The 21,931-nt window shown below is 36.7% G+C and overlaps 1 protein-coding gene and 1 pseudogene across 1 annotated transcript; one reads left to right on the top strand and one right to left on the bottom strand.

The window, feature by feature from the left end:
• Positions 1 to 726: 726 nt before the first annotated feature.
• Positions 727 to 21,823, bottom strand: LOC18601820 (6-phosphogluconate dehydrogenase, decarboxylating 2-like; annotated as a pseudogene).
• LOC148763226 (uncharacterized) lies at positions 7,546 to 12,543 on the top strand. Its single transcript, XM_088805349.1, has 2 exons — positions 7,546 to 8,568; positions 8,668 to 12,543. Exons 1-2 carry the CDS (start codon positions 7,546 to 7,548, stop codon positions 12,541 to 12,543), a joined length of 4,899 nt encoding a protein of 1,632 aa, XP_088661475.1.
• Positions 21,824 to 21,931: the final 108 nt, after the last annotated feature.

Raw genomic sequence — 21,931 nt, 5'->3', positions numbered from 1 at the left:
TGCAAAACAATGTCTGTATAATTTCAATCATAAATGCAATATCTTTGAAATGAATGCACACACAAGATTGTAAAATTGTCAACTTCGAAGAGTTCATGTATGAATGGAATTGGTAAATTCTGACCTCAGTTATTAGATCACAGCCATGCGGTAAAATCAGCAAACTTAAGTGCATCAGCAAAATAACTACTAAAACTTCTACCAGGGGTCTGTTCATGTGTTTGTGTGTGCAAAGCCATGAACAGAAACAGTATGCTGTGCTGGAAAGAAGAAAGATCGATCCAGAGAGACAAATGACAACTATGAGGAGCAAAGAATACATATTTAATGACAGACCATTGACCATTCATATAACTGACCCTATAAGAAGAAAGGCAAGTGCAACAGCCAGGCAACAAAGTCAAAAAAGAAGAAAAGAATAGCAAATTTAAAACATGTTCCACAGTTGCTGATTGAAAGCCATTCTCAGAAAGGCCATATTCTGCTTTAATAAAACAAATACAAGATGAATGAGCAAGCACAATGGAAGACAACAATGAAAAGCAAAATGGCACACATGGCAAGAGCTTTGTATTTCGTCGAAGATGCAGATCTTGGAATTATAGATTCATTTTATTTGTCGGCAGCAAGGGTCAAAGGGAGCTATAACAGGAATGCAAAACAAAACGAACATATGAAATGTTATATATTTGAATTGTCTCCTATGTTTGTATTATAAGCTCATCTGCCTTTGCAGAATTATAAAACCTCATGCCAACTGCAGTCCTAGGAGGCTAATGAACGAGCATAAAAGAACCTGTAAACACAGAGAATGTGCATTTTATATTCATCTTCTTTACAAAAAAAAAAGAGAGATAAACTTCTATTCTATATTGATTGTCGTATGAGCCGCCGCAATTATTGAACCCAAAAAGTTGTAATTTATATGTTCATCCCAATGACCTTATTATCTGTACGTATATCTAGAGTTCTAGACAAACAAATTAAAGAATGATACTTGTTGTAACGGTTTAGTTGATTATATACTCGATGAATTATTCTATAAATTGCTAGGAATACAGAAACTGTACAAACAGGTTTACACACTTGCCACTCATCTATTTAACAGAATAGGAGAACTCAACAATCCCATGTTAATATATTTCTTTATTTGTAGTTTGAAGAGAGACACTTGACAGAATAGAAACATACCACCTATGAAATAGAATATAATTAGTGTTAAACAAGTACATCATAGTAAAATATGTGCACCAAACAAAGATTCAATAGTTTCCAATCCCTCTCTTTTCAAGATCAAGACTATATTTGATAAAAAGGTAGGAAAATAGAGGAAATGGAAAGAGGTGAAAGAGAAAAAACAAAAAGATTTTCTTCCTTTGTATTTGGTAGGAAAGAAGGAAACTAACAAAATAAAGTAAGGATATAATTATAAATAAAATAATCAATTTAAGTAGAAAAAATGTTTTCCTCTTTACGTATGGATCCATCAATTTTTCGAAGGAAAGAAATACTACTTTCGTTCCACTCCCTTACCTTCCTTCCTCTTTCCCTTTCACTTTCCTCTTTCCCTTTCACTGTCTTTCACTGTATTTGACAATGAAAGCTCATTCCTTGGCATAGAAAATTAAGAATACATCTGGCATGTAAAGTAAACTGGTATACTAGATTAGAGGAGACAAAATGCCCATTGCACCATGCGATTAATTTAGTGTGGAATGGTTTGACTGTTTCAATTACAGAAAATTTTGATTTTAAGTTTAAGAATATATTTGATTACTGACGGTGATCTACGTTGGGTAAAATATCACATTTAAGCCAAAAATGGGGCCACAGATTTTGATTAATACTCATCTAAAGATCAACTGAAAGCAGCAGCACATCTAACACAGAAAGACAGTCTAAATTCGCAGCTGAATTTGAGAGATGAGGTTTGAGATAAATTTCAAAGAAATAATCATGGTGTAGCTCTGTCTAGCATAAAGTCCAGAGCAGATGTTATTACACTTATTGGGAGTTCTGAAGAGTACCTCTGGAATAGGCTTAATTTTTTAGCTGTTTGGCGATCTTGAACCATGCAATGTGGAAAGAACCCTCCATATCAATCCTTTCGTAAGTATGGGCACCAAAATAATCTCGTTGAGCTTGAACCAAATTAGCTGGTACTCGTTCCCTCCTATAGGTGTCAAAATAAGCAAGACTGGATGGCATGCCAGGAGTGCTAATACCTGAGTTGATACCAAGGTATACAACTCATCTTCAGGCAGATTGCCTATCAATGATTTCGTTTGCAAACTCTGGATCAACAAGAAGGTTTGCAAGATCAGGATTTCTATCATAAGCCTTCTTGATTCTGTCCAGAAAAATAGCTCGGATGATGCAACCTCCCTTCCGTATCCTAGCCAGTTCCCCCAATTTCAAGTCCCAACGCTTCTCAATGCTTTTTGCACGGATGAGATTCATGCCCTGAGCATAACTGCGAATCTTGGATGCATAGAGAGCTTGCCTTACATCATCAATTAATTTTGCCTTGTCTATGTTAAGAATAACACTTGCATGGCTTGTGACACTTGTCCTATTTTGATGTATATTAAACCAGCTTATAGCAAGCTAAGTGTCTGGTGTACGTGTAAGGCTGCATGTATGATAATGCTTATCTATATACACTTGGTGATTAAGTTCATACAAGTGTTCTTGCTGGCCATATATAAACTGTCATCTTCATTTACTTAGATATAGCAGAATATATAAAATTCTGATAATTTTCTCCAACACTCTATGAAATTCCTTACTTGCCTCTGTTCTTGACCTTTAACAGAGGCTAATGTTCTTGTTTGATATCAATAACATGGTATCAGAGCCCTTGCAAGAGCAAGATCTCAACTAGACCTGAAATACTAGAAAACTCACCATACATCTGAAGTCAAGCCACCACCCTTCAAATTTCTCAACCTTCAGCCACATGTCGACTCCTACAGCACCTCACCCAACTCCACCCATCTTTGATGAAAAAAATTACACAATCTGGGCTATCAAGATGGAGGCATATCTTAGAGGAAATTACCTCTGGAATGCCATAGAATATGAGGATGAGCCGCCTGCGTTGAGAGATAATGAAACAATTACGCAGATTAAACAATACTCTGAAGAGATAGCAAAGCGATACAGAGTTGTGTCCTTCATTCGTGCAATTGTGTCTGAGATTATATTTAGTAGAATCATGGGTTGCAAGACTGCAAAGGAAGCGTGGAACAAACTTCAACAAGAGTTTCAAGGATCTGCAAGAAGTAGACAAATGCAGGTTCAAAATCTTCGAAGAGAGTTTGAGCTTCTCAGAATGAAAGATACTCAATTTGTCATGGATTATGCTGATCGAGTGATGAGCCTAGTAAATCAGATTCGCATGCTAGGTGAAGACTTGCAAGAGGTATGGGTTGTTGAGAAAATTCTTAATAGTGTTCCAGAAAAATTTAAAGCAACAGTGTCTTCCTTAGAGCAAACTAAAGACTTGTCTCAACTCACTATTATTGAGTTGGTGACTGCACTGGAAGCTTATGAATAAAGGAGAACTGCACGTTAGGATGCTATTGTGGAAAGTGCATTAGTTGCTAGACACAAAGGGAAAGCCAACCTTGATTCTGGATCTAAGAAAAATTCTAAAGAGAAAGATAAAAAGCCCTTCCAACCAAGTCATGCCTCCAGCAAGAAAAGCAAATTTAAAATGTGTTCTTATTGCAAGAAACGGAACCATGCAGAAGAACATTGTTGGTTCAGGCCTGATGCAAAGTGCAAATCTGCAATGAGCATGTAGACAAAGTTTGTAAAAACAAGTCTGCTATAGCTGAGAAGACCACTTCATCTACTGACAAGGTCGAGATGGCAAAAGAGACACTTTTTATGACATTGTGCAACACCAAATTTGAAATCGACAGCAGTGATTAGCTTTTGGACAGTGGCTGTTCAAACCATATAACTCCAACAGATGCTGTGTTTGTTGATTTAAATAAGAATTATCTGTCAAGGGTGAAGGTAGGGAATGGAATATATCTCAATGCTGTTGGCAAAGGCACTATCTGTATACATACTTCTTTTGGAGCCAACTATATATCTGATGTTCTCTTGGTACCCTCGATTACTCAAAATTTGTTGAGGGTGGGATAGTGAGTTGAGAATGATTATGCATTATTGTTTAAAGACAATGCTTGCAAGATGTTTGACCCCTCTGGTACTCACTTGATAACTATTCCTAAGAGAAATAAGTGTTTTTCAGTGAGCTTAGAATAATTATGCCTTCAAGCTCTTATTAGTGACTCAAACAAGACAAACCTGTGGCATAAGCGTCTTGGTCACTGCAACTACCGTTCACTCCAGCAAGTAAGTATGTTTGGCTTAATTGAAAACTTGACAAATTTATCTGATAAAATCTCAGTTTGTGGTGCATGTCAGCTCGACAAGATGTCTAGGAAACCATATCCTTCTGTTAGCTTTACTAGAGCTAAAGACAAGCTTGGTCTTATTCATTTTGATGTAGAGGGTCCTATGAGTGTGGAATCTTTAAATGGTAGCAAATTTTATTTACTCTTCATTGATAATTGCCCAGAATGTGTTGGATATATTCTATGAAAGGTAAATATGAAGTGTTTAATATGTTCAAGTCCTTCAAAGCAAAGATTGAACTGGAAACAAATTGCAAAATCAAAGCTTTAAGGACTGACAATGGAGGAGAGTACACTTCTAAGGAGTTCTCTCGATATCTCAATGAAGAAGGCATAAAGCATCAACTGGCAGCACCTTATTGCCCTCAGCAGAATGGTGTCAGCGAGAGGAAGAACAAGACTACTCTTGAGATGTCGAGATGCCTTTTATTTGAGAAGAATTTACCTAAGAAATTCTAGGCAAAGGCTGCAAATACCTCAATTTATCTCCTTAACATACTTCCAACTCAAGCCATTAAAGACAAGACACCTTATGAGGTTTGGCATGGATGCAAACCATCAGTTAAGCATCTCAAAGTATTTGGTTCAGTGTGCTACCAGCATGTACCACAAGGCCAACGTGACAAGCTTGATCACAAAGCTAAAAAATGTATCTTTATTGGCTACAGCTCTCATTCAAAGGCTTATAGAATCTATCTTCCAAAACTTGATAAGATTACTATAAGTAGAAATGTAATGTTTGATGAAGAAGCAAGTTGGGATTGGGAGACACAGCAGACTGATGATACTTATGGTCCATTATAAGATGTTGTAACTGATGAATCACCCACATATGAGCCTGAGATAGATGATTGTAGATACTAGATTTTGGTTAATACCGTTACTCTAAAGAATTATGTTACAACATAATATTATATAGAGAACAAGTGAAGCGCTACTTCACGCAGAACAAGTGAAGCGCTACTTCAAGTATTACTTAAAGCAGAACAATTAGAAAAAGTAAAGTATTACTCCATATAGAATAACTAATACAAGTAGAACAACCACCTTGAATAGAATAACTGTTTCACTTGGACGACAGTGAAAGTAACTCAGAATAAGTGACAGGGTTCAGGGGTTACTTTCATCTTGGGATGTTTCAGAGAGTTTGGCTTGGTGGCTGAGATATGGAGGTAGTTAAGAGGTCTTCCTCTTAACCCTTTCCTGAAGTACAAGTGTTTCACCCTCTTATCTTGTTCTCGTATACTTATTCATGTACAGCTTATTCTCTTGTACCTATTCTCATACAGCTTCTTCTATCGTACCTATTCTTGTACACCTCTTTTCTATTACCTTTACTTGAGAACAAGTCTTACTACATTCAATTACAGTAACGGTTACTTACATTAATATTCTTCATAATTATGTCATTCATTAGGCGCATTAAAGCCTATTCTTATGTAACCGTCACTTTTAACACTATATATAGAGCCTCACAATTCATTTGAAAGGACTCTTTTTTCCCTCTCCAAGCTAACACATTCTCAACTTGAGAGCTTCTCTCTCTAAATTCTCTCTCTAATTATCTTATACTCTCTAAGTCTCTTTAATTCTTTTCTTATTGTCTTCCACTTGTCACAACACTTAGTACTTCAGGAACTGCTTCAATCTTCCTCTCTGCCTCCTCTGGCACATCCTTTTACTTGTTTGCAACACTTCCTCTCCCTATCACAAGAACCCCCTTTACATTTTGGCGACTCCACTGGGGAGGAGTGATTGCATTAAGTAAGACTTTTACTGCTGAAATTTCTTGTTTTCGAAAAAGATGGAGAGTTCCATTGGCAACCAGGATGCGCCTGTTCCTTCCTACATTCAAGATCTGATGAGAATGATTCAAACTTCCCAAGAGAGGATGCAAATTTTGGAGGACAATAATAAGCGAATGATGGACACTATATCTCAATTTGCATCCTCTACTGTCACCACTTTTCAAGCTCAATCTGTGCATCCTAATGAGAGTGCACCTGCTGGGGTCACTCATCTAGTTACAAACATTGAGGAGAATGGAGGCAATGGAGAAGGTGCAGTTGATGTAGTAGTTGCTGCAAACCCTAACCCTACCAACACCACTATTGCAGTTACTCCAACTACTACTTCTACTGCAGTAATCCCACCTATTCCTACTCAAGGATTTGTAACACTGGAAGAGCTCCAAAAGTTGTTAGATCAGAAGAACAAGAGTTTGAATTTTTCTGAGTTTGATCTCAAGTTGCCTTATCCGGCTAGTGTAGCTGCAAAACCATATCCTAAAGACTATACTAGCCCTAAGTTCAAACAATTTAATGGAAAGACTGGTGATGCACGCGAACATGTCATGAAATTTGTGGAGACTCTTGGAGTAGCTGGATTGGATGATGACCTGAAGTTGAAAGAATTCTCCAAGTCTCTCACTGAGAAGGCTTATACATGGTATGTTAACCTTACTCCTGGTTCTGTTCAATCTTGGAATCAGATGTGTAGGATGTTTGGGGAAAAGTTCTTTTCTACTCAAGAGAAGGTTACTCTCGTTGATCTTGGAAGAGAGTTTCAAAAGTCTAGGGAGGATTTAATGGAGTATATCCAACGTTTTAGAGAAAGAGTGCTGGACATACAAGAATCTCATGATGAGAAAGAGTTGGTAAAAGTGTGTATTCAGGGGATGTTTGATGAATACAGGTTACACTTGGAGAATCTACCTCTTCCAACCTTCGCTACACTAGTGGAAGCTGCACGAAGGACCAATAATACAGTTTTTAGACAAAAGGGACTCACTCGCTTTGGTAGAAGGAATAACCCAACGGTGAATGCCATCCAAGGAGGAGGTAGAGAAAGAAGGGGTCCAATTCGAGCAAATTTACGTCCTCGAAGAGATGTCCCTAGGAGAGGGCTAGATGAGGAGAATGACTCTTCTCCACCGTTTTCAGTACCTTTAGATAGAGTGAGAGCTCTTCTCCAAGAATGGGTTAGGGATGGACAAATAAACTTACCTTACACTCCACGACCACCAACAACGGAGGAAAAGGCTAATCCAAGGTACTGTGATTATCATCGGACAGTCGGTCATCCACTTGCTGAATGCAGAAACCTTCGAAGAATGTTCCACCGACGGGTGCAAGCAGGAGAAGTGTTGATTGGAAATAACAGAGTCCAAAATAACCCTCTTCCCATTCATCCAAATCCTCGCGGACAAGTAAGTGCAATAATTCATGCTCACCATGATGACCCTTCCTCTTCAAACACCCAATTCAATGATGCAAATGAAGCTACTAGGGTTACTTCTTCAATTGCTAATTCACTCATGAAGACACCTAGCTTCCGGCATTTCTTTGACCAACTTGGGTTTTCAGAAGAAGCAAGGAAAGAAGCAGCTATATCCCTAGTTCAGATAGCTGGAGAACAGTATGGAGAATGTAACTTAATAGGACGACCTATGGGGAAGATGGTTGGTGCATATAAGAACGCTATTGTGTTTACAGAGGCAGACATGTGTACACCTCATCCGTACCATAATAAACCCCTTTATGTGGAAAGTACTATCAATGGATATCCTATTAGGAGAACATTCATTGATGATGGTTCTTCTGTGAATCTCATACCTCTATCCACTTTGAAAGCTGTAAACATGGATTTGAAGAGTTTACGTCGTCCTATGGCTATCACTTCTTTTGATAACAAGGAGATTATAACTTTGGGGCAAGTGACAGTGAATTTTAAGATGGGGCCGATTCAAGATCAGACATGTTTCCATGTTATTGATGCAAATGTGGCTTATCATGCTCTAATTGGAAGAAAATTTTTGCATATGCATAATATCATCCCTTCTTCACGTCATCAATGTATTAAGGGATATTGGAAGGGGAAGGAGGTTTTCATTCCAGCCACTAAAGCCCCGTTTGAACGGCATGAGGTGAGTTATATAGAGGCTTCTTTCTTTGAAGATCTAGCTACTGATGGAGAAACAACTATTGTTAGACCTATCGGTGTTCCATTTCCACGATGGGAGAAGTATGAGAATAAGACAGAGAGTAATGGCAAGAAAAAGGAACGAGGTGGGAAGAGAAGAAGGGAAAACACTTCCACATACAAAGAAGTAAATGAAGAAAAGATGTCTGATGGGGTAACTTCCTATGCACGTGAAGATGGAAAAATTGTGTATTGCTTATGATGGGACGCGGGGTCTGGGGAAACATCTTTTCCTGATCCCAAACTTTGGAAGCCACCGGATACATCACCATCATGTTTTCAAGTAGAAGCAGAAAAGGAAAAAGTACAGGAAGTATTATCCACGGAAGAACAACTTTCAGATCAACCCAAGCCTCAAGGGGATGAGTTGGAAGAAATAAATATGGCAGAAGAAGGAGAGACAAGTAAGCCACTTTTCATAAGCAAGAGTCTTTCTGGTGAACAAAAGGTTGTGCTAATTGAGTTGTTAAGAAAATTCCAAGATGTGTTTGCTTGGACTTATGAGCAGATGCCTGGACTGGATGAGAATCTCATTATTCACGAGTTACACATTTCTCCACAAAGCAAGCCAGTGAAACAACATGCTCGTGTATTTCATCATGAGATAGAGGGCCAGATAAAGGAGGAGATTAATAAGCTTCTCAAGGTTGGATTCATCAAACCCATACATTATCCTACATGGCTAGCAAATGTAGTTTCGGTGAAAAAGAAGAATGGAACAATTCGGGTGTGTGTAGATTTCAGAGATTTGAACAAGGCATGCCCAAAAGATGATTTTCCTCTTCCTAATATTGATACTTTAGTGGATGCTACAGCTGGTCATGAGATGTTTTCCTTCATGGATGGGTTTAGTGGATACAATCAAATAAAGATGGCACGAGAAGATGCAGAGAAAACAGCTTTTAGAACTCCATTTGGAAATTTTTACTACACTGTAATGCCATTTGGATTAAAGAATGCAGGTGCAACTTATCAACGTGCCATGACAGCTATCTTCCATGACATGATGCATGATTTTATGGAAGATTATGTGGATGATATAGTAGTGAAATCCAAGAAGGCTTTTAATCACTTTGAAGATCTGAAAAAAGTATTTGAACGGTGTAGAAAGTATAATCTTCGCATGAATCCTTTAAAGTGTGCATTTGGAGTAACAGCTGGAAGATTTTTGGGTTTTATGGTTCACAGAAAAGGTATAGATGTTGATCCTACAAAAATAAAAGCTATTCAATCCATGCCATCTCCGATGAATCAAAAACAACTCAAAAGCTTGTTGGGAAAAGTCTCTTATATTAGGAGATTCATTCCAGCTTTAGGAGAAATCATTGTGCCTTTTCAAGCCTTGCTTAAGAAAGGTGTTCCATTCATATGGGGTGAACCACAACAACAAGCATTTGAGAAGATTAAAAAGATTCTTACTTCTCCTGCAACGATGATCATGCCTATCAAAGGAAAGCCAATGATGTTGTATTTGACTTCTACTCCATACTCAATTGGTGCTTTACTTGTTCAGGAAATGGATGGAGAAGAAAAACCTGTGTACTACATTAGTAGATGCTTACACGGAAGTGAGTTGAATTATCCACCTATGGAAAAGCACTGTCTTGCTTTAGTCTATACAACTCAAAAGCTTCGGCACTATTTCTTGGCACACAAGCTCATAATCGTGACAAAGTCAGATCCCATCAAGTTTTTACTTTCTAAGCCAGTTCTATCTGGAAGAGTAGCAAAGTGGCTTCTTTTATTGGGAGAATTTGATGTATCAGTTGTTCAGCCAAAAGCTATAAAGTCTCAAGCACTTTCAGATTTGTTAGCATATTTTCCATCTCAGTTTGAAGAGATTATTTCTGATGCCATTCCAGCTGAATTTCATGAAGAAGTGTGCGCAGTAAATATTGAAGAAGGGGAGTGGAGTTTATACTTTGATGGTTCTTCAAATAGTTTTAGAGGAGGTGCCGGAATAGTTCTTATTCCTCCGAATAAAGAAGATAACTCTGCAGTACAAAGTTCTGAATTAGTTGCCTCTCATTTGAGTAGAGGTCACATCTCTTTGAAGAGAAAAGGTCTTCGTGTTTTGGAAGCACCAAGTGAAGATGAGAATTTCTTGATTTCATGTTTAGAGTTAAACTCTTTTGAGTCAAGTAGAGAACCTATCTCGTTAGCTTTCAAGCTAGATTTCCCATGCACAAACAATCAAGCTGAGTATGAAGCACTAGTTTTGGGGTTGTATGCAGCAGCAACAATTGGGATAAGCAATCTTTGCATCCATGGGGATTCTAATCTTATTGTAAAGCAGACTAATGGTGAGTTTTCTTTGAAAGAACCAATACTTGCTTCTTACAGGACTCTTGTTCATTCTTTGTTAGAGAAATTTCAAACGGTGAGATGTGAACATACTCCGAGAACAACGAACCGCTATGCAGATGCTCTTGCTACTTTGGCTTCTAAAGTTTGTATTCCGGAGAAAGAACGAAGTATTCCTATAGTTGTACTCAAGAGGACTATCTCATGTCCATCCAGTGAGCTATTACTACCTCCAATTTATGACGAAGAGGATTGGCGAAAATCTATCATAAAAGAGCTGCTTAACCCTAGTTCTACTGCTATTCCACGCTTAAAGCACTACATTTTGATTCATGGTACACTTTACCACAAAGGAAGTAATGGAGTTCTAGCAAGATGCGTTTCTGAGGAAGAGGCAAAAGAAAGATTGAGAATAGCCCACGAACAATGGTGTGGTGAGGAAGGACCACCTTTACATCGCTTAATCCAAAGAGCAGGATATTTTTGGCCATCTATGTCCAAAGATGCTTTACAGCTTCAAAAGGCTTGCATTAGATGTTCTGAACCACCAGATGTACATGAGTGTAATTTTGTGGGAAGTGCCGGTGATTGGCGTAGGCCTTATATTGATTTTTTCCAAAATGGAATTTTACCAGCTAACTTTCAAGATGCAAGACAACTCAAGAGAAGAGCTCAACGTTTTTTTCTTAAAGGAAATGACTTGTTTAGGCTCTCATTTGCAGGAACATCATTGAAATGTGTTTCCCCAGCTGATGTCAATCCATTGTTAGTAGAAGTGCATGCAGGTAGTAGTGGGGAGCATGAAGGTGGAAGAAAACTTTATCAGAAGCTTTTGGATCTTGGGTATTATTGGCCTACTATGGAAGCAGATGCAGTGAATTACGCAAGGAAGTGTTATCCGTGTCAGATTTATGGGAATGCTATACATGCTCCAGCTGTACAACTTCATAGCATCATTACTCCATGGCCATTCCAGACTTGGGCGTTTGATTTGATTGGACCTATCAATCCTCCTTCTAAAGGATATACTTGGATATTAGTAGCAACAGAGTGCTTTACTAAATGGGTGGAAGCTATTTCTTTGAAGAATGCGACTGGGCCGGCTGTGGCAAATTTCATCAAGGAAAACATCATTTGCAGGTTCGGCATACCTAGACGTATTCTTTCAGATAATGGTACTCCGTTCATTAATGCCAATGTAAGGGAATTACTTGCTCTTTACGATGTGGATCATGTGAAGTCTACTCCTTACTACCCGAAAGGAAATGGTCAAGCTGAAGCTACTAACAAGACTTTACTTAAAGTGCTTAGTAGAATGGTGCATGAAGAACCAAAGATGTGGTATGATGCACTTCCAGTAGCATTATGGGCATATAGGACTTCCAAGCGTGAACCTACGAAGGCAACTCCTTTTTCACTAGTATATGGAACAGAGGCAATGCTACCTGCTGAAATTCTAGTTCCGTCTGCAAGATTAGCTCTAGACGCTGAACTTGATAATGATAATTTACGGATGTTAGAATTGGAAGCATTGGAAGAAAGAAGAGATAGAGCAAAGAAGAATTTATCAGTCTATCAAAGAAGGTTGAGTAGAGCTTATGACAAGCTAGTGAAGAGGAGGAATTTTGAAGAGGGAGATCTAGTGTTACGCGCAGCTGAGCATATTAGAAGAGGAACACCATCTTCTAAATTTAGCCCAAAATGGGAAGGACCATATATTGTTCATGAGGTGAATGAAAGTGGATATTGCAAATTGATAAATCCAAAGAACAACGCCATCACTGCACCGATCAATTTTCAATATATAAAGAAGTATCATGTATGAGGTTCTAACTCCACTCTTTGTTGTATGCGAAATACATGATTTACTTTTTTGCAAGGAAAGGCATTTCAGCCGCAACTTCACCGCTTTTATATTGGCTGTGTTTTACTATTTATAATTTATCCGCTAGCTTCATTTCTTATATCTTGGCTGCAATAATATTATTGGTCGCAAGCTGTATCGCTCAATATTTGACCATAATTAATCATTAACATTTCAGCCGCTAGCTTTATCGCTCATAATTTGGCTGTAATGATAGTATGTTATTGGCCGCAAGCTTTATCGCTCATCTTTGGCCTTAACTTATTACTCACAAATTGGCCGCAGCTCTTATGCTTGCTTATTTGAAGGGATGAAATAATCTCTTTCACGTCAAGTTAGAGTTAATCTCCTTGATGAAAAGTTGAGAATTATCTTTTGGCCGCATATAATGATACAAAAAGTGAATAAGTACACAACAAGCGCAGCATTATTATTATTGTAAAAGAAAAAGAAAAGTGCTATATCAATAGCAAAGTACTGACTCAAATGAGTTTCAAAAAGAGTCAAAGAAAAGTAAAAGACTAGCCAATTACATATTCCATAGAGAAGAGTTATTATTGGCAAATACATCTAATTGTTCTCGTACTTCAGCTTCACGTTTTTTTAATGAAGTTATCTTCGCTGCAATGTCTTCTAACTCATCTTCCAAGGAAGACTTGTTGAGAAAAATCTTGGCTTTTGATCTACAATCATTGAGGCATTCAAGCTTGAATCCAAAGTTACAAGCATCATCGAAATCTTGTAACATCTGTTGCAATTCCTCTGGTGAAGTACTCATCAATGGAGCATGAGAAATGACTAAAGCTCTACCCAATACGTCCATCATTAAGCAAATGACGTCTACGTTCTTTACAAATGAGGTACTCCAAAACTCTCCCTCTATGTTGAAAACCTGTTCTAAGTATGTCACATATTCCAGTGAAACTTGAAAACCATGGAAGTCAACTTTTTTACTACTTTGTTCAGTATGTGCTATTTGAGTGCCAGAAACACTACTTGTATCTCTATGTTCTGGCACTGGGGAGGAATAAGCACGAGGAGTCATTGGAATAGCTCTAACATTATCAGTATCAATTCTAACATCTTCAATAACCTCAATATTTGGAGTAACCTCAGGAACAACTTCACCAGCAGGAATAGTCTCAGTGTCAGAAACAACCTCATCTCGAATAGCTTAGGGAGTAAGAACGATCTTAATTTAAAAAAAAAAAAGAGGGGAATGGAACAACATCAATTAGAGTAACATAGTAATATGTTTATACCTGGTTCATGGTAGAACTATGAACATGATTTGGAAATAAAACGTCAAAATCAATGAAATCATCAAAAGGGGTTGGCCCACCCTCAATTTCAGCTTTATCAACATCAATGGATTCATCATCAGATTCATCACTACGTTCAGAGTCACATGATTCTTCTTCAGTCTCTACTTCAGAAGTTTCTTCCTCTTCAACTGAATTGAGTTCTACTCTTGTATTTGATTCTCCCTAAAAAAAAAAAAATTGATGAAAATGAGGAAATAAAATATATATATATATATATATATATATATATATATATATATATAAAAAAAATAAATGAACTTACTTTTCGATAGGCATGCTTATCTTTTGCTTGACGAATAGGAGCAGGAACTGCAGTATCTTCTTCTTCAGTCATGCATTTCTTCTTTCTAAGAGGAATCAAGCGCAAGGATACATCATTGTTACTTACATGAGGAGTGTAGAGACGAGCTGTGGGATTAGTTAAGGGCACAGTAAAAGATCTCCATTCTCCAAGACATTCTCCCCAATAAGCAAACCACCCAGAAGTATGGATACCAACTCTATCAAAAGCTGGGATAGTACAACTCTTAAGTTTATCTGAATGAAGTGAAAGTCTTGTCATGAGAAATGAAGAAACACAAGAAGAAAAGCTGATAGGCGAAGAAGAGTCAGGTGGAGCTGGTTGATCAAATCCAAATTGACGTGCCACTCTATAAGGAGAATACACTTCAACAGAACGAAAGTTTCTATCTCCACCAGAACTAGAACTCTCAATCATAGAAGGCAAATGGGAACTATGAACCCATATACAAAAGTTAATACCTCGTGAGCTCATTCTTCCAGACTGTAGAGGATGAAGGTCATAATAAATTGCAGGATCACCAAATCCATTTATAGGCTGCACATAAGGTCTGGGATTGAATTCTTTTGTAACATCCATCACTTCAAGAACATTACCCCTTTGTAATCGATCATGCCATGCCCAAGCTCTATAGTTGTTTCTGGATAAAAGGTTATTCACAGAAAAAGATGCAAAAGGATATGCATTGGGCATGGGAGCGCAAGTACCAAACCTTTCCCACAAGCACATCTGAATAAAGGAAACATCCACATAAGTCAAAACCTTGTAACGCCCGGCTGACTCAATAATTTTGAGTTGGTATAAGTCTAATCTCTTATATAGGGATCCTAAATACAGTGGAGCAAGAGGAAAGCGTATTCCCTTAACAATTTTTATTGCTAAAGGAACAACTGCTGAAGAGATACCATCATCTGGACACCTTGGGAGTACGTGCCGTGCCAACCAAAAAATTATTAAAGCTACTAGCTCATACTTATGGTCTGGGTACTCAAGAGAATCAATCTCAATTCCTTTAGCATTGAACTTTTTATAAAAAACCCCTATCCAATTGGAAAATCGTGCAACCTTCGAAGTTTTACTCAGACTCTTAAGTAGATCAAAGAAAAAGTCTCGAGTACATACCTCTTCTTCAGAAAGCTTAATAGAGTGAAAATCATCCTTTCCTATACAAGGAAGTTCCAAGAGAACACATACATCTTCTAAAGTGAAGGTAAATTCCCCCCATGCAGTAATCATAGTATGAGAAAACGTGCTCCACCTTGCAAGAATAGCACGCCACACATCTATCCTTTTTTCTCTACGAATATTGAGCTTAGAAGTGATACGTATAGCATCAAGTATCCCAGCAGAAGAGAGAAGTTTAACATAAGAAGGGTTCTTCAATACCTTAGTTACCCATTCATCCCAACCATGAACAAATTGAGAATTGGAGCCTAACTTAGTAGCAGAAAGGGGAAACTCACCGCGTTCAAACCTGAATTTCAGAATAGATGGTCCTGGAATACCACTTCTTCTATGAGGAGGAGTTTCTGAGCATAAACGATTCCAATCATATCCAACAGACTCAGAGGGATGTTCGTCAACCTGTCTAGCACGAACTTCTTCCCAAAAACGATCTTCTCCTCTTTCTCTAATAATTTCATCTTCCCAATTTTCAGGAATAGGAAGAACTTCACCACTCTTTCCTACTCTAATTTTCTTGGGAGCAACTAATTTGGAATCACTATTCTTCCTTTTATGTGCAGTGGTTTTCTTCCTTGTTGCAACTCTTCCAGGCTCACCATAATTGATTTTCGGAGGGACACGCGTCCTAGGCATAGAGGATGATGGAAAAAGCTGCCTACAAACATGATCATGAAAAAAAGAGATAAGTATACATACATAATAATTTTTTTTTACTTATTTGTTATGTATATAAAAAAAAAAAAAATCACAACCACAAAGTAAAATAGTCAAACAAAAGACAAAAGAAAGACATGCAGCTTTTGCCAACATTTTATGCATTTACTAGTTTGTTTTTTTTATTCTAGTATTTCTCCCTCCTAACATGCCGTTCACTTTAATCTTTTTCTTGATATCTTTATTCTAATATTTCTCTTTTCTATTAAACACTATATGTCAAAATAAAAAAAAACAATAAATTATAACTTTAAATAAAAATAAAATAATAATTAAAAAATTATAAAAAAATAAAACAACAATAATAACTTACGGCATAAACCGCGAGCTTTAAAAGAAATAGCTCGCAGTATATGCCGCAAGCTCCAATAGAAATAACTTGCGGTAAAAAAAAAAAAAAAAAAAAAAAGCTTCAAAACAAAAGTGCCGCACAAGCCACAAGCTTTAGCACCAAAACCAAAAAAAAAAAAAAAAAAAAAAAAAAAATATATATATATATATATATATATATATATATATAAAATAAAAAAAATAAAAAATTAAAAAAAAAATTAAAATTAAAAAAAAAATTAAAAAAAAATAAATAATAAAAAAAATATATAAAAAAAAAATTAAAAAAAAAAATTAATTAAAAAAAAAAAAAAAAAACGCAGCTTGTGCTGCTAATAAATAAGAGGAGAAACAAAAAAGTCAACTAAAAAAAATATATATATATATATTATTATAAAATTAAAAAAAAAAAAAATTTTTGGAGTAGCTCGCGGCATGTACCGCGAGCTCTAATAGAAGCAGCTCGCGGCACATGCCGCGAGCTCTAATTAAAAGAGCTCGCGGCATGTACCGCGAGCTCTAATGGAAGCAGCTCGCGGCACATACCGCGAGCTCTAATTAAAAGAGCTCGCGGCTCCAAAATAAAGTCATTTTTTTTAAAAAAAAAAAAAAAAAAAAAATTTTGGTCTGCAGCTTTTGCCGCTGCAAACTGCTCCAAAGTACACTCCTTTTCTATATCTATATATATAAAAAAAAAAAAAAAAAAAAAAAAACTGCTGCAACTTGCAGCTTTGCCACTACAAACTCCTCCAAAGTAAACCCCCTCTATATATATATATATATACATATATAATCTCATCTTATGCATGAAAAATTTCTTTTTCTCATTTTCAAAAACAAAAAAAAAAAAAAAAAATAAAAAAAAAAATTCATGCAGGGGGCAACAAGTAAGAGAAATTCGATTAAATTTAATTAATTGAACACAAAATTAAAAAAATAAATAAATAAATAGAAGATTACAAGAAGAAGAAAAACTTACTTATTTGAAAAGATTTGCAAAAGAATTGACTTTGCTCTGAATTTTTTTTGCTTTACTCTGAATATGAATGAAGAAAATTATTCATAATAATTTGATATTTATAAGTCACATAGAATCAAAGTTTTAATGAAAAAGATATTCAATATTATTACATAATCAATAAAATATTACAAATAGAATCAAGATTTTTTTATGAAAAAGATATTAAATATTATTGCATAATCAATAAAATATTACAAAAGATATTGACATAAAAAAAAATGCAATCAAATATTACGAAAGATATTAAATATTATTGCATAATCAATCAAATATTACAAAAGATTTTAACATTACAAAAAAAAAAAAAAAAATCGATATTACACTTTACACAAGGCAATAACGTGTTACTACCTAAAGCATTACTGGCTAAGGTGTTACTGTCTAAAGTAGTACTGCCCAAGGCATTACTGTTCAAAGTAATACGATACAATATGTTATAGTACAAAAAAAAAAAATTATACTTTAAATTAATACATAAGAATTATTTTTTTTTAACAATGAATTCTTATGCAGGGGGCAAAATGTAGATACTAGATTTTGGTTAATACCGTTACTCTAAAGAATTATATTACAACATAATATTATATAGAGAACAAGTGAAGCGCTACTTCACGCAGAACAAGTGAAGCGCTACTTCAAGTATTACTTAAAGCAGAACAATTAGAAAAAGTAAAGTATTACTCCATATAAAATAACTAATACAAGTAGAACAACCACCTTGAATAGAATAACTGTTTCACTTGGACGACAGTGAAAGTAACTCAGAATAAGTGACAGGGTTCAGGGGTTACTTTCATCTTGGGATGTTTCAGAGAGTTTGGCTTGGTGGCTGAGATATGGAGGTAGTTAAGAGGTCTTCCTCTTAACCCTTTCCTGAAGTACAAGTGTTTCACCCTCTTATCTTGTTCTCGTATACTTATTCATGTACAGCTTATTCTCTTGTACCTATTCTCATACAGCTTCTTCTATCGTACCTATTCTTGTACACCTCTTTTCTATTACCTTTACTTGAGAACAAGTCTTACTACATTCAATTACAGTAACGGTTACTTACATTAATATTCTTCATAATAATGTCATTCATTAGGCGCATTAAAGCCTATTCTTATGTAACCGTCACTTTTAACACTATATATAGAGCCTCACAATTCATTTGAAATGACTCTTTTTTCCCTCTCCAAGCTAACACATTCTCAACTTGAGAGCTTCTCTCTCTAAATTCTCTCTCTAATTATCTTATACTCTCTAAGTCTCTTTAATTCTTTTCTTATTGTCTTCCACCTGTCACAACACTTAGTACTTCAGGAACTGCTTCAATCTTCCTCTCTGCCTCCTCTGGCACATCCTTTTACTTGTTTGCAACACTTCCTCTCCCTATCACAAGAACCCCCTTTACAATGATATAGATGACCTGCCAGTAAGAGGGACATGTTCAATGGAGGATGTCTATCATAGAAGCCTTGTGGCTTTGTGTGAACCAAGCTCTTATAGTGAAGCCTCAAAAAACCCTGAATGGGTTGTTGCAATGCATGATGATAAACAAAAGTGGTACTTGGACTCTAGTGGCTAAGCCAAATGATCGACATATCATTGGGGTTAAGTGGATATTCAAGAAAAAGCTTAATCCTAATGGAATTCTTAACAAATTCAAGGCATGTTTGGTGGTGAAAGGATATAGCCAACTGCCAGGAATTGACTATATGGAGACATATGCTCCAGTTGCCCGTTATGATACAATTAGATTATTATTGGCTTTATCTGCAGCCTTGGGTTCGAGTGTGTACCACTTGGATATCAAATCAACATTCTTCAATGGAGTTCTTGAAGAGGAAATATATGTTGACCAACCAGAAAGATTTGAGTTAATGCCAGGAAAGAACAAAGTATATAAGCTACACAAAGCCTTGTATGGCTTGAAACAAGCCCCACGCTCCTGGTACAGCAGAATCGATGCTTACTTAGCCAATTACGGCTTTGTGAGAAGCTTCAATGAGGTAACTCTTTACATACTCAAATCTGGTGAGCAAGTAGTGTTGATAGTTTCCCTGTACGTTGATGATATGCTAGTCACAGGGAAAGATGACAGAGCTCTATACAAATTCAAGTCTGAGATGAAAAAAGAGTTTGATATGACAGACCTTGGATTGATGAGTTATTTCCTAGGCTTGGAAATCAAACAATCATCAGATGGCATTCTTCTGTCACAGAAAAGTTACATCAGTGAAGTGCAAAAAAATTCCACATGAGTCAGTGCAAGTCCACTGCAACACCACTTGTTCCAAATAAAAAATTATCAGTCAAAATTGGAAGCAAGCTTGAGGATCTTACTGGTTATAGGAGCTTGATTAGGTGTCTGCTCTACATCTGTTCCTCTTGACCTGATGTTATGTATTCTGTCAGTTTTCTGTCAAGGTTTATGAAGGAACCCACTGACCAACACTATACTGCAGCCAAGCGTGTCCTCAAGTATCTAAAAGGTACATTGAACCATGAAATTCACTTCACAAGGTTTCCTAAGTTCAAACTTATAGGGTACTCAGATTGTGATTGGGCTGGCAACATTGATGACTCAAAGAGTACCTCAGGATATGTTTTCACTCTCGGTAATGGAGCTTTCTCATGGAACACTCACAAACAATCTGTTGTGGCTCAGTCATCTACTGAAGCAGAATACATATCTGCTGCTTCTGCTTCAAACCAAGCCATTTGGTTGAGAAAATTGCTTACTGATCTACAATTCCCTCAGAATCATGCTACTGATCTTTTTGTGGACAATAAATTTGCTATTGCCTTCACAAAAAATCCTGTTAATCATGGGAAAATGAAGCACATCCATGTTAAGTTTCACTCCATTAGAGATTTGTGTTCAGTACTATTCTTCTGAATCACAACTTGCTGACATCTTGACCAAGACCTTGATAAAGACCAAGTTCGAGACTCTCAGAAACAAGCTAAATGTTTGGAATGCAAGTGTTAAGGAGGAGTGTTAAGAGTAACACTTGCATGGCTTGTGACACTTGTCCTATTTTAATGTAAATTAAACCAGCTTATAGCAAGCTAAGTGTCTGGTGTACGTGTAAGGCTGCATGTATGTTAATGCTTATCTATATACACTTGGTGATTAAGTTCATACAACTGTTCTTGGTAGCCATATATAAACTCTCATCTTCATGTACTTAGATATAGCAGAATATATAAAATTCTGATAATTTTCTCCAACACTCTATGAAGTTCCTTACTTACCTCTGTTCTTGACCTTTAACAGAGGCTAACGTTCTTGCTTGATATCAATAACAGTCCACACTTTCCTCAGTCAAGACTTCACCAAATCCTCTTGATTTGAAGACTTTAGCAGCTTCAACTCTTTCCTCCTTTAATCCACTAAGGAAACTTGAATCCAAAGAAGCTGTAATTGTGGGAGCTGTAACAGACAAATCAGCTGCTTACTGTACAGTCCATTTACCGGTACCCTTCATGCCAGTTTTGTCCAAGACATTATCAACTAAATCACCATCTCCCTCATCATCCTTAATTCCAAATATATCAGCGGTGATTTCAATCAAGAAGCTCAAAAGCTCCCTTTTGTTCTATTTTGAGAAAACACTTTGTATCTGTTCATTCGATAATTTTCTAGCAGATTTCAGCACATCATAAGCTTCTGCAATCAACTGCCTATCACCATATTCAATTCCATTATGAACTATAACCCGTTGACTTATTGCTTGGTGCATAAACCCCTACCTAAAAAGCAAGATTCGAATCCCTTTTTCCAATTATAAAAAAAAAAAATTCCCTTACGAACCATCTTAACAAAATTACCTGATCCTCCTTCACCAATGTAAGTCACACAAGGGCCATTATCTGGAACTTGAGCTGCAACCTTAAGAAGAATGTCTTCAATGTATTAGTAGGCTTCAAATGACCCTCCAAGCATCAAAGAGGGACCATTTCGTTCATCTTCTTCGCCACCTGAAACTCCCATTCCAAGGTATAACAAACCCAGTTTAGCCATAGCTTTCTCCCGCCTCTCAGTGTTTCCATGCCATTTGTTGCCACCATCTATGATACAATCACCTTTCTCCATGTACTTAGAGAGAGTCTTAATGGTTTGATCAACGGGAGCCCCTTCCTTAACAAGCATGATTATCACTCGAGATTTTTGGACCAACTGAACGAAAGATTCAGGATCATGGAAACCAAATACAGGCATTTCTCTTTCCTATTTAGCTCTTTCAACAGTCTCATCAACTTAGAAGTAGTTCGGTTATAAACAGAAATGGGGAAACCTTTCTCGGCAATGTCAAGCGCAAGATTTAGGCCCATAACAACACAACCAGCAAGTCCTATTCTTGTAGGTGGAGCCATATTTCTTTTGTTCAATTTTGACATCATTAGTGAGTTACCCAACAAAAAAAGAAAAAGATTTGACAAAAAAGAAGGAAATATCTAAAGTGAGAAATAACTTTTAAGATT

The sequence above is a fragment of the Theobroma cacao genome, chromosome 4 (genome assembly GCF_053813885.1).
Source record: "Theobroma cacao isolate CCN51 chromosome 4, ASM5381388v1, whole genome shotgun sequence".
In the NCBI taxonomy this organism is placed as follows: Eukaryota; Viridiplantae; Streptophyta; class Magnoliopsida; order Malvales; family Malvaceae; genus Theobroma; species Theobroma cacao.
Note: the sequence above shows the minus strand (reverse complement) of the source record. Positions and strands in the feature narration are given on the sequence as shown.